Source organism: Pan paniscus, chromosome 9, assembly GCF_029289425.2.
Source record: "Pan paniscus chromosome 9, NHGRI_mPanPan1-v2.0_pri, whole genome shotgun sequence".
In the NCBI taxonomy this organism is placed as follows: domain Eukaryota; kingdom Metazoa; phylum Chordata; class Mammalia; order Primates; family Hominidae; genus Pan; species Pan paniscus.
This window is the reverse complement of record NC_073258.2, coordinates 74,745,195-74,757,426: the sequence shown is the minus strand read 5'-3', so window position 1 is coordinate 74,757,426 and position 12,232 is coordinate 74,745,195. Positions and strand designations below refer to the sequence as shown.

The window sequence follows — 12,232 nt, the reverse complement described above, 5'->3', positions numbered from 1 at the left end:
ACTGTACTCCAGCCTGGGTGACAGAACGTGACTCAGTCTCAAAAACAATAAAAAATTAAAAAAAAAAAAAAAAAAAATATATATATATATATATATATATATATATATTTAGACATGGGATCCTGCTCTGTCGCCCAGGCTAGAGTATGGCATCTATTCACAGGCAAAATCAAAGTGCGGTACAGCCTCAAACTCCTGGGCTCAAAGGACCATTCTGGGACTTTAGCTTTCCATGTAGCTGGGACTACAAGTCCATGCCAGTGCTTCCAGCTAACAGTAAATGTTTTATAAAACCCAGTTTGGGCCGGAAAATAGAAATGTAAATTAATACAACTTCTCTGGTGGATAGTCCGGCAATACTTATCAAAATCTCCAATTCATAATGCATTGACTCAGCGATTTCAATTCCAGGAATTTATCTTACAAATGTACAGGAACAAGTTTACAAAGACATACGAAAATGGCTGGTGTACCATTTTTTGAAACAGCAAAAAACTAAAAACAACCTAAATGTCCAGCATTAAGATACAGTCATACACACACATAATATAAATCTTCATATATACATAAAATCTTCCTGAAAGATACACAAGAAATTGCTATCAGTGGATATCATGAGGGAGTTAAGATTGGGAAAGAGGGCCGGGCGCGGTGGCTCACACCTGTAATCCCAGCATTTTGGGAGGCCGAGGCGGTTGGATCACGAGGTCAGGAGATCTAGACCATCCTGGCTAACACGGTGAAACCCCATCTCTACTAAAAACTACAAAAAATGAGTGGGGCGTGGTGGCGGGTGCCTGTAGTCCCAGCTACTTGGGAGGCTGAAGCAGGAGAATGGTGTGAACCCAGGTGGTGGAGCTTGCAGTGAGCCAAGATCTCGCCATTGCACTCGTCTGGGCAACAGAGCGAGACTCCATCTCAAAAAAAAAGACTGGGAAAGGGCAATAAAATTTCACTTTTCATCATATACCCTTTTGTACAGTTTAAGTTTATTCTTCCCATATGCATCCATTTCAATTTTTTAACAGGTGATAGTTTTAATAGTATTAGGTTGGTGCAAAAGTGCAGTTTTTGCCATTATTTTTACTTTTGCACCAACCTAATAATTTTTTTAAAAGACTTTCCTCAGAATATATACCAATTCAAAATAAACTTTGCCTATGGTTGAGAAGGATAAGGGATAAGACCAAGGCTAGAGAATAATGACGACTTGAACATAGATCTTTTTGTTTTAATACAAAAAAGACAATGAAAGTCTGACAAAATGTTAATAGTTGCCAATTCTCGGTTTATTTGACATATTACTCTTTTACTCTTCTATATTTTTTATATCTCTCAAAATAAAAAGTATAATTAAGAGATAAACAATTTTTAAAAAAACCTTTCCTTCACCCTACATCTCTCTTCAGTTCCTGCCAATATTTTATTGACCCATTCAGTCTCAAACTTTTTTAAAGCATTGTCTACAGTCATTTTTTTCCTAACTCTTGGACTTTCATTCACTTGTCACCTCATGGTTAATTTCCACAACCCATCCACCCCACCTACCTAGACTACCCTCCCTAAGGTCACCAGTGACCTCTAGATTGCTAAAATCCAAGGATACTACCATGTTCATGTTTTTCCTGATCTCTCAGTAGCACAGTTGAAACTGTAACATGGTTGGCCACTCTTTCCTTCTTGAAACGCTCTCCTCTTGCCTGCCATGATACTATACTATCCAGGTTTTCTCCACTATGGTCTCTCTTTCTCAGCTTCATTAGCCTTTCTCCCTCTACCCAGATTTTTAAGGTTGAAATTCCTCAGGGTATGATCCATGGGTCTCTTCTCCACCTTTTCTCCTTAAGTGATCACATTCATTCCCATGGCTTCAATTAAAACTGACAAAATAATGACTTTCATATTTATAGTTTCAACTCAGACCTAAATTTTTAGCTCAAGATCAGTGTATCTAATGGGCTGCTTAATATATCCTTTGCAGGCACTCCACACTATTACAAAAACCACAGAAAAACAAACACTGCATGTTCTCACTCATAAGTGGGAGTTGAACAATGGGAACACATGGACACAGGGAGGGGAACATCACATACCAGGGCCTCTCCGGGGGTGGGGCGGCTAGTGGAGAGATAACATTAGGAGAAATACCTAATGTAGGTGATGGGTTGATGGGTGCAGTAAACCACCAGGGCACGTGTATACCTATGTAAAAAAACTGCACGTTCTGCACATGTAACCCAGAACTTAAATTACAATAAAAAAAAAAAAAAGAAAGAAAACATCCTTATTTCTTTTTTCTTTTTTGAGTCAGAGTTTCGCTCTTGTTGCCCAGGCTGGAGTGCAATGGCACGATCTCGGCTCACTGCAACCTCCGCCTCCCAAGTTCAAGCGGTTCTCCTGCCTCAGGCTCCCAAGTAGCTGGGATTACAGGCATGCTCCACCACGCCCGGCTAATTTTGTATTTTTAGTAGAGATGGGGTTTCTCCATGTTGGTCAGGCTGGTCTTGAACTCCTGACCTAAGGTGATCCGCCCATCTCAGCCTCTCAAAGTACTGGGATTACAGGCATGAGCCACTGCGCCTGCCCGAAAATATCCTTATTTCTAAAAACCCAAGCTAAAGTATTCAAGCGTAAAGTATCATGATGTCTGATTTTTAAGAAGCTAACATGACAAAATGTTAACAAAAGTTGAATCTAAATAGTGGGTAAAGAAATGTTCATTGTATTATTCCTAGGGAAAAAATAAGCTTCTAAAACTACTAAATAGCAAGGACTATATCCTCTTAATTTTGTATCACCAGCATCTAACACACAATCTAGTAAGATACATGTTTGTCAAGAGAATGTATAAATAAAAAGAAGCCCATTATTTTGAGATGTTAGGCTTTGGGCCCAGTAGAAATGGTGATTCCCTACACATTGCCGCCATCTTCTAAAATAATTAACATATGTAAAGCCTCTTCCACACTTCCTTGCACACAGTAGGCACTGAGTAAAAAATGTTAGTTCCCTTCCTTACTTCCATTCCTTTATCTCTGATACTTGTCAGACATGACAAACGTCATTAAAATCCAACAACTCCATTGAAATTTCTCACATAATAGACAAAGCAAAAATGGCAAGTAATTGGGTTGAAACAGAGATGGAAATCCATTGAGTTAATCAGACTGAATGGACATTCATTTTGGATTAAACAGTGTGAGAAAAGCCCTAGCCTGATGATGGACATACAAGGCAGTTCTGGAATAGTAGCAGTATTAATAATAATAATAATTACAGCTGCTACTTTTTGAGCATTTTATCTTTTTTTTTTTTTTTTTGAGACGGAGTCTCGCTCTGTCGCCCAGGCTGGAGTGCAGTGGTACGATCTCGGCTTACTGTAACCTCTGCCTCCGGGGTTCAAACAATTCTCCTGCCTCAGCCTCCCGAGTAGCTGGGACTACAGGCATGTGCCACCACGCCCGGCTAATTTTTTGTATTTTTAGTAGAGATGGGGTTTCACTGTGTTAGCCAGGATTGTCTTGATCTGACCTCATGATCCACCCTCCTCGGCCTCCCAAAGTGCTGGGATTACAGGCGTGAGCCACCACACCTGGCCAAGCACTTTATATCTTTTGTCTCACTGAATCTTCAAATGGTACACTACAGTTTGTATTACAATTATCCTCTTTTTTTTTAATTTTTTTAATTTAAGAGACAGGATCTTGCTCTGTCACCCAGGCTGCAGTGCAGTGGCACAGTCATAGCTCACTGTAACCTGGGCTCAAGAGATCCTCCTGCCTTGGCCTCTGGAGTAGGTGGGATCACAAGCCTGTGCCACCACACCCAGTTAATTTTTAAAAAATTTTTGTAGAGACAGGGTCTCACCATGCTGCACAGCCTTCTCATTATTTTTTTTTTTTTTGAGATGAAGTCTCGCTCTTGTCCCCCAGGCTGGAGTGCAATGGCGTAATCTCAGCTCACTGCAACCTCCGCCTCCCGAGCTCAAGCAATTCTCCTGCTTCGGCCTCCCGAGTAGCTGGGATTACAGGCGCCTGCCACCACGCCCAGCTAATTTTTTGTATTTTTAGTAGAGACAGGGTTTCACCATGTTGGCCAGGCTGGTCTCGAACTCCTGACTTCAGGTGATCCGCCCGCCTCGGCCTCCCAAAGTGCTGGGATTACAGGTGTGAGCCACCGCACCCGGCCTCACAGCCTGCTCATTTTTTAAGGTGAGGAAACCAAGCTACAGAGAAATGGCCAAAGATCAAATAAATATGTAGTACAGTTGGAATCCAAACTTACTGTAGAGCTCTTGCTCTTAGCCACTACTTGATGTTCTCACCCATGGTTCTATTCCATGCTCACATGGAGGGGTGGGGTTTGGTTCAGGCCACTGTTCTCAAAGATATGGTAGGCTTCCTTCTAGGCAAAATTATTATAGAGTGCTAAAGGGTCACTTAAAGCAGGCCAACTACATCAGGTAAAAACTGCTTACCTACAGAATAGATGGGCTTCTCTCCTGAAGTTCTAAACCTAAAAGGAGGGAGAAAGTATGTTCAATACAATTAGAAACCCATATTTTATTTGCATAGTTGGCAAAATTTATATTCTATCACTAAAGATGCATCAATGCTGTTTCCTTACTCCTTCTTTCCTTTCTTCCTTCCACAAACTTTAATAAGCACCTGATGTGTGCCAAAGTGCCACATCCTGAGAATGCAAATATAAGTAAGATGTCTCTATCCATGGTCTAGTTGGGAAAGGTGCTGGTAAACGAATGTGAGCCACAATATAGTATTGATCCAGAAAAGAAACGTATAAAATTAAATAGGACACAAAGGAAAGTATGGTCACTCCTACTGGGGAGGTGAAACTATTTTGAGGTGAGTTTTAAAAAACGAAGAAGTGGCCGGGCGCAGCGGCTCACGCCTGTAATCCCAGCACTTTGGGAGGCCGAGGCAGGCAGATGACCTGAGGTCAAGAGTTCGAGACTAGCCTGCCCAATATGGCGAAACCCCGTCTCCACTAAAAATACAAAAAATTACCCGGGTTTGGTGGTGGGCACCTGTAATCCCAGCTAATTGGGAGGCTGAGGCAGGAGAATCACCTGAACTTGGGAGGCGGAGGTTGCAGTAAGCCAAGATCGTGCCACTGCACTCCAGCCTGGGCGACAAGAGCGAAACTCCATCTCAAAAAAAAAAAAAAAAAAAAAAAGATAATAATACTACAATCTCATGGGACTGAAAATGTATCTTAAACTCTGAGTCAGTTTCCTCTTTTGCAAAATGATATTTATATTTGTCTTGTAGTGTTTTTTGTGAAGATTAGAGATAATGAAAAATAGCTAGTATGGTGCCATAGGAGGTGCTTATCAAATAGTAGTTGACTGATTAAGATGGGATAATAGATTAAGATGGAACGGGATACTATCACATTTGGGATTAAGAAAAAAAAAAAAAGAAGATGGAAGGGAAATAAAGGGAGAAAGCCCTCAATAAATGTTAAGGACTCAAGAAATCATCCAGGATCATGAGTGCCGAGTAGTTCGGGAAGATATACGATACATTATTTTATATCCTGTGGCTGTCACACAAAAGACACTTGGTGCATATTTGCTGCTGAACAGAGAAATAAACCACCAAATGTATTTCATCACACTTAGAGAAAAACAATGGGGAGCCTGGGCACGGTGGCTCATGCCTGTAATACCAGCACTTTGGGAGGCTGAGGAGCATGGATCACTTGAGGTCAGGAGTTCGAAACTAGCCAGGTCAACATGGTGAAACCCCATCTCTACTAAAAATAGAAAAATTAGCCAGACATGGTGGTGGGTGCCTGTAACCCCAGCTACTCAGGAGGCTGAGGCAGGAGGATTGCTTGAACCTGGATGGTAGAGGTTGCAGTGAACTGAGATAGTGCCACTGCACTCCAGCCTGGGTGAAAGAGATTCTGTCTCAAAAAAATAAAGAAAAAAGAAAAACAATGGAGAGCAATCTATACACAGAACAGTTTAAAAAAAAAGACAACTTGGATTTGAATCCTAATTCCAACCCAAATTAGCTCCATCATATTAAAACAACAGATTAAACTCTCTGGACCCCAGTTATTTATATAAAATTGAGATAATATCATCTGTTTTACCAGGTCACTATGAAGGTCAATTCATTCATTTAACAAATATTTATTAAATGCCTACTATGTGTCAGATACCATCGTAGGCCTAGGAATAGGGCAGTATCCCCATGATGCTTATTTTTAAGGGGCAAGGAAAGACAGTTAAACATTTTTATATATAAAAAATGAGTCAGATGGTGACATCTGCTATAAAGAAAAAGCAAAGTATAAAGGAACAGAGATTGATGGAGGGGTGTATATTTTACATAGAGTAGTCAGGGAAGGCCTCTTGGATGGGATGACATTTGGACAGAAACCTGAAAAAAGTATAGGACAAACCATATGGATATCTGAGGAAAGAATATGCACAGATCCTGGGGTGGGAAGGTGCTTAGATTATCAAGGAATAGCAAACCACAGCACAGCTAATGCTGAGTAAGTAGTATAAAATGAGGATACAGATTATGGAAGGTCCTATAGGCCATGGTAAAGATTGCAGGTTTTAGTTTGAGTAAGATGGGATACCACTGGAGAATTTGGAGCAAAGGAGTGATGTGAGCTAACTTGGCTTTAAAAGAATCATTCTTATGTTCATAATGTTAGGTCTCTTTAAAAAAAAAAATCACTCTGCTTTACTGTGAAGAACAGAAGACAAAGGTAAACTAGGGAGACCAGTTGGGCGGCAAAGTGATGGTAGTAAAGGCAATGAGAAAATAAGGAGCTGGCCCCTAGTGGTTTAGCATAACAGAAAGCATGAGGCAAAAACTGGAGAAAGAAATGGTTCTAGGTCTGGCACAGTGGCTCATGCCTGTAATCCCCGCACTTTGGGCAGATCACTTGAGCCCAGGAGTTCAAGACCAGCCTGGGCAACATGGCAAAACCCCGTCTCCACAAAAAATACAAAAACGAATGGGGCATGCTAGTACATGCCTGTAGTCCCAGCTACTTGGGAGGCTGAGGTAGAAGAACCACTTGAGCCTGGGAGGTCAAGGCTACAGTGAGCTGTGATCATGACACTACACTCCAGCCTGGGCAACAGAGGTAGACGCTGTCTCAATTAAAAAAAAAAAAGGTTCTGTTTATATTTCAAAAGTAAAGCCAACAAGTTTTGCTGAAGAATTAACAGCATCTGGCTGGACGCGGGGGCCCACACCTGTAATTCCAGCAATTTGGGAGGCCGAGGCAGGCAGATCACCTGAGATCTGGAGTTCAAGACCAGCCTGGCCAACATGGTGAAACCCCATCTCTACAAAAATACAAAAATTAGCTGGGCATGGTGGCAGGTGCATGTAATCCCAGCTACTTGGGAGGCTGAGGTGGAAGAATCATTTGAACCTGGGAGATAGAGGTTGCAGTGAGCCAAGATCACACCACTGCACTCCAGCCTGGGTGACAGAGTGAAACTCCATCTCAAAAAGAAAAAAAAAAAAAAGAACAGCATCAAAGATTAACTGCAAGTATTTTGGCCTCAGCAACTAGATGAATGGAGATGCTATTAACTGAGAATGGGGAAGGAGCAAGGTGGCAGGGGAGATGCATAATGTGCTTATAGACATGCAAGTAAATATGATGAAAAAATGCTATGAACTATGAAGCCAAAGGCAAATGTTACCTATATTTAATTATTGTTTTTAATATTCTTACCTTAAGAGAGAAAAGGCTTGCTTAAAAATGGTATTGTTCCTCAGGCACAGCATCTACAGCGAAACAGCCACGTTAGGACAATCTTAAGCATTTATAGACCTCCAAGTATGTCTTCTCAGAGAGGCAAGAAACCCACAGTACACAAACCAAAAAAGGACAAAAAGGCTCTTATCTAACAAAGAAGCTACCCTACAATTAACACCAAGCATGCAAACAAACCAAGGTCCTCATTCTCATTCCACCCACTACAGTAAATGCTCAAAAAACAGAAGTCCCCCTCCCACACTGCTTTTTCACCGTTTACCATTTCCAACTTAATCTATTTTTTTCTAATATCAATCAATAATTACTCTGCATCTGCCATGCACAGCATCATGAGAGGGGCTTTATTAAATCTTCTTTAATTCTGAAAACACTGCAAGACAATTTCGTAAGTAAAGCAACTGAGACCCAGAGAGGTTATATTCCAAAAAATTATACCTAATAAGCTGCTAAGAGGACTGACTTAATGGCCAGGTGCGGTGGCTCATGCCTGTAATCCCAGCACTTTGGGAGGCTGAGGCGGGCAGATCATGAGGTCAGGAGTTCAAGACCAACCTGACCAACATGGTATTGTCTCTACTAAAATTACAAAAATTAGCCGGGCATGGTGGTGCATGCCTGTACTCCCAGCTACTCAGGAGTCTGAGACAGAAGAATCACTTGAACCCAGGAGGCGGAGGTTGCAGTGAGCAGAGATTGCGCCACTGCACTCCAGCCTGGGCCATAAAATGAGATTCCGTCTCAAAAAAAAAAGAGGACTGACTTACTACAAAAGCTATGCCTCTATTATAGTACACTGTCTCTCTCAATAACAGTGATAGGCTGGGCGCGGTGGCTCACGCCTATAATCCCAGCACTTTGGGAGGCCAAGGTGGGTGGATCACGAGGTCAGGAGTTCAAGACCAGCCCGGCCAAGATTGTGAAACCACGTCTCTACTAAAAATACAAAAATTAACCAGGCATGGTGGCGGGCATCTGTAATCCCAGCTACTCAGGAGGCTGAGGCAGGAGAATCCCTTGAACCCAGGAGGCGGAGGTTGCAGTGAGCCGAGATCTCGCCACTGCAGTCTAGCCTGGGCAACAGAGCAAGACTCTGTCTCAAAAAAATATTAAAATATAAAAATAAAATTAAAAAATGACAGTGATAATGATACTTCACAATGGAGATAAGAACAAAAAAACAAATATAATGATAGCAACTGCAGCCTCGATCTCCTGGACTCAAGCAATTCCCTTGCTTCAGTCTTCCAAACAAACGTCTGTTCTTTTGTTTGTTTGTTTGTTTTACGGGAAAGAAACAAAAAAAAAGTCTGTTCTTAAGGTCCCATAACATAAAGAGAAAATCCTGCCCACTATGGATAACAATTTTAATTCTTTCAACATGGATGTATGAAAAGTCTAGTATGCAAAAACAAGGAAAATCTGAGAAACTATCAGTCAAGAGGAGCTTACGGAAAAGACGACGATTAAATAAAATATAATATCCTGAATGGGATCTGCAACAGAAAAAGGACACTAGAGAAAAAGTAAGGAAATCTGAATAAAGTATGGACACTAGCTAATATACCAATATTGGCTCATTAATTATAAAAAAAAAAAAATCACACTAGGCCGGGTGTGGGGGCTCACGCCTGTAATCCCAATACTTGAGGAGGCTGAGGCAGGCAGATCACTTGAGGCCAGGAGTTCAAGACCAGCCTGGACAACATGGTGAAACCCCGTCTCTCCCAAAAATACAAAAATTAGCCAGGGGTGGTGGTGCGTGCCTGTAATCCCAGCTACTTGGGAGGAGGCTGAGGCAGGAGAATCGCTTGAACCCGGGAGGCAGAGGTTGCAGTGAGCAGAGATCATACCATTGCACTCCAGTCTGGGCAACAGAGCAAGACTCTGTCTCAAAAAATAAATAAATAAATCACACTAATGTAAAGATAATAGTAATAGGGGAACTTGGGATATATGGGAACTCTGTGTACTGTCTTTGCAAGTTTTCTGTAAATCTAAAACTATTCTAAAATAAAGCTTATTTTTAAAAAGTCTATTATAAGCCAGGTGTAGTGGCTAATGCCTACAATCCAAGCATTTTGGGAGGCCAAAGTAGGAAGATCACTTGAGCCTAGGATTTTGAGACCAGCCTGGCCAACATAGGAAGACCCTTTCTCTACAAAACAAAAAATTAGCCAGGCGTGGTGGTGCACACCTGTGATCCCAGCTACTCAGGAGGCTGAGGTAGGAGGATCACTTGGACCCAGAGGGCTGAGGCTGCAATGAGCCGTGACTGTGCCATTGCACTCTGGCCTGGGGTGACAGAATGAGACCCTGTCTCAAGTTAAAAAAAAAAAGAAAAAAAAAAAGCTTATATGCCAACTGCTATGCTGAATGTTAAAGAGAATATAAAAACAAAATGTAACTACAGGGATGAATCTTGAAAACATTATACTAAATAAAAGAAACCAGTCACAAAGGACCAAATATTACATGATTCTATTTCTGTGAAATATCCAGAATAGCGAAATCTATGGAGAAAGGAAGTGAATTAGTGGCTGCCTGGGGCTGGAAGGGCTGGGGAGCTGTGGATGACTGCTAAGGGGTATGGAGTTTTTTTGGGGGATGATGTTCTCAAACTGATTGTAGTAATGGTTGTACAATTCTGTGAATATAATAAAAGCTACTGAATTCCACACTTTAAATAGGTGAATTGTAGGTTATGTGAACTATATTTCAATAAAGCTATCAAAAAATGTATGCACAATCTCTGTCCTTCAGGCATTTGGATGGCTGGAGACACAGACATACATTTGTATTAAACAGCTAAGCAATATTGCAGGCATTGTATGAAGTCAAAATAGGTGGTGCGAACAACAAGCACACCTGGCAGGAAATCCAGGGGGAGATGGCTAAGAGAAATCCTTAGCTTTTGCAGAGTTACAGACGTTGCTGAGGATCTGCTCAGTCATGAACCCTCTTCCTAGACAAATGCATATAAGCAAGGATATATAAAGAGTTTGCCTACTACTTCAGGAGATTCACCAAAACTCTTCTCATCACCCAAGAACCCCTATACTAAACCAAGAGATCCTCAGAGCAAGGGTCATGTCACTTTCCTCTCAGGCACATTGTAGACAATCAAGGTTTGTTCTGATGAATAAATGATTAGAAAGAAGTGAATAAATGATAATCATTGCTACCATATATTAAGCACCGACATCTACTTTGTTGAGCACCTACCATGTGTCTAAATCATAATACCTTTACAAGATAAGCATTATTATCACCACTTTACAGTTGAGGAAACAGATTAAGTAACCTACCCAAAGTCACACAACTACTATTGAAGCTAGCATAGGGTCTTGGGTTTCTCTGACACCAAAATCCATAATTTCCCCACTATTCTACACCTTTTCTCACATAAATGAAGATGTTAGTGCTTAGGAAATTAGGAGGCGGAAAGATAAAACTTAAGAAAAGTCTCCCAGAGGATGTAAAACCATGAAGATTGGGAAGGATGTGAATAGACAGAAGGGCAAAATGTGCAGATGATCCCAGAAGCACATTGAATCAGGTACTAAAAGACTTTGTAAAGTATGTGTGCAATACACTTAACCTAATATTGGTCAGCATAAAAGACAGAGTAGGAAACTGGGGCCCCAGGAGAGGTCAGGCCAGCTCCCCCAACCACTAGCCATGTACTTTGAAGTTAGATCAGATGACTCTAAAGTCTCTCCAGGGCCGGGATCTATTAACCATGACAAACAATAGAAATGAGAGTGAACAGAATATATTTTCAAATGGGTCACTTCATATAGAAGAGGGACTGGATGGGAAAAAAAGACCAAAATGAGACTGCTTTCTCATTTTAATTGTTCAGATTTCTGAGTCTCTACAATAACCAAGGTTTTAATTATCTAAAAGCCAGGCTTAAGAATTGACAACTTTCGGCCGGGCGCAGTGGCTCACGCCTGTAATTCCAGCACTTTGGGAGGCCGAGGTGGGCGGATCACCTGAGGTCCGGAGTTCGAGACCAGCCTGACCAACATGGAGAAACCCCGTCTCTACTAAAAATACAAAATTAGCCGGGCATGGTGGCGCATGCCTGTAATCCCAGCTACTCCGGAGGCTGAGGCAGGAGAATGGCTTGAACCCGGGAGGCAGAGGTTGCTGTGAGCCGAGATCACGCCATTGCACTCCAGCCTGGGCAACAAGAGCGAAACTCCATCTCAAAAAAAAAAAAAGAAAGAAAAAGAAAAAAGAGTTGACAACTTTCTGGAAGACATTCAAATTATGGTATGAACTCTCCCTGTCAGCTCTGGGAAATGTGCTTCCTCTCCCCTGCAATGCTTGGCATTATTTATCTGGACAAAAGTAATCTATTTTGGGACTGTATCTACAATTACCCTCTCCTCCCCATCAGCAAATGAAGAGCAGCTCTGGCCCTGCAAGTGGAAGAGGAGGA

General features: G+C 41.6%; 1 protein-coding gene across 1 annotated transcript in view; it reads right to left on the bottom strand.

Annotated features, from left to right (window-relative positions):
• Positions 1-12,232, bottom strand: part of MRPL48 (mitochondrial ribosomal protein L48) — a 78,669-nt gene that overhangs the window by 53,416 nt on the left and 13,021 nt on the right. The window contains exons 2-3 of the mRNA XM_003814667.6: positions 7,741-7,793; positions 4,478-4,515 (exon numbers count right to left, since the gene is read on the bottom strand). Coding sequence (XP_003814715.3) covers positions 4,478-4,515; positions 7,741-7,793 — 91 coding nt within the window. The remainder of the gene's footprint in view (positions 1-4,477; positions 4,516-7,740; positions 7,794-12,232) is intronic.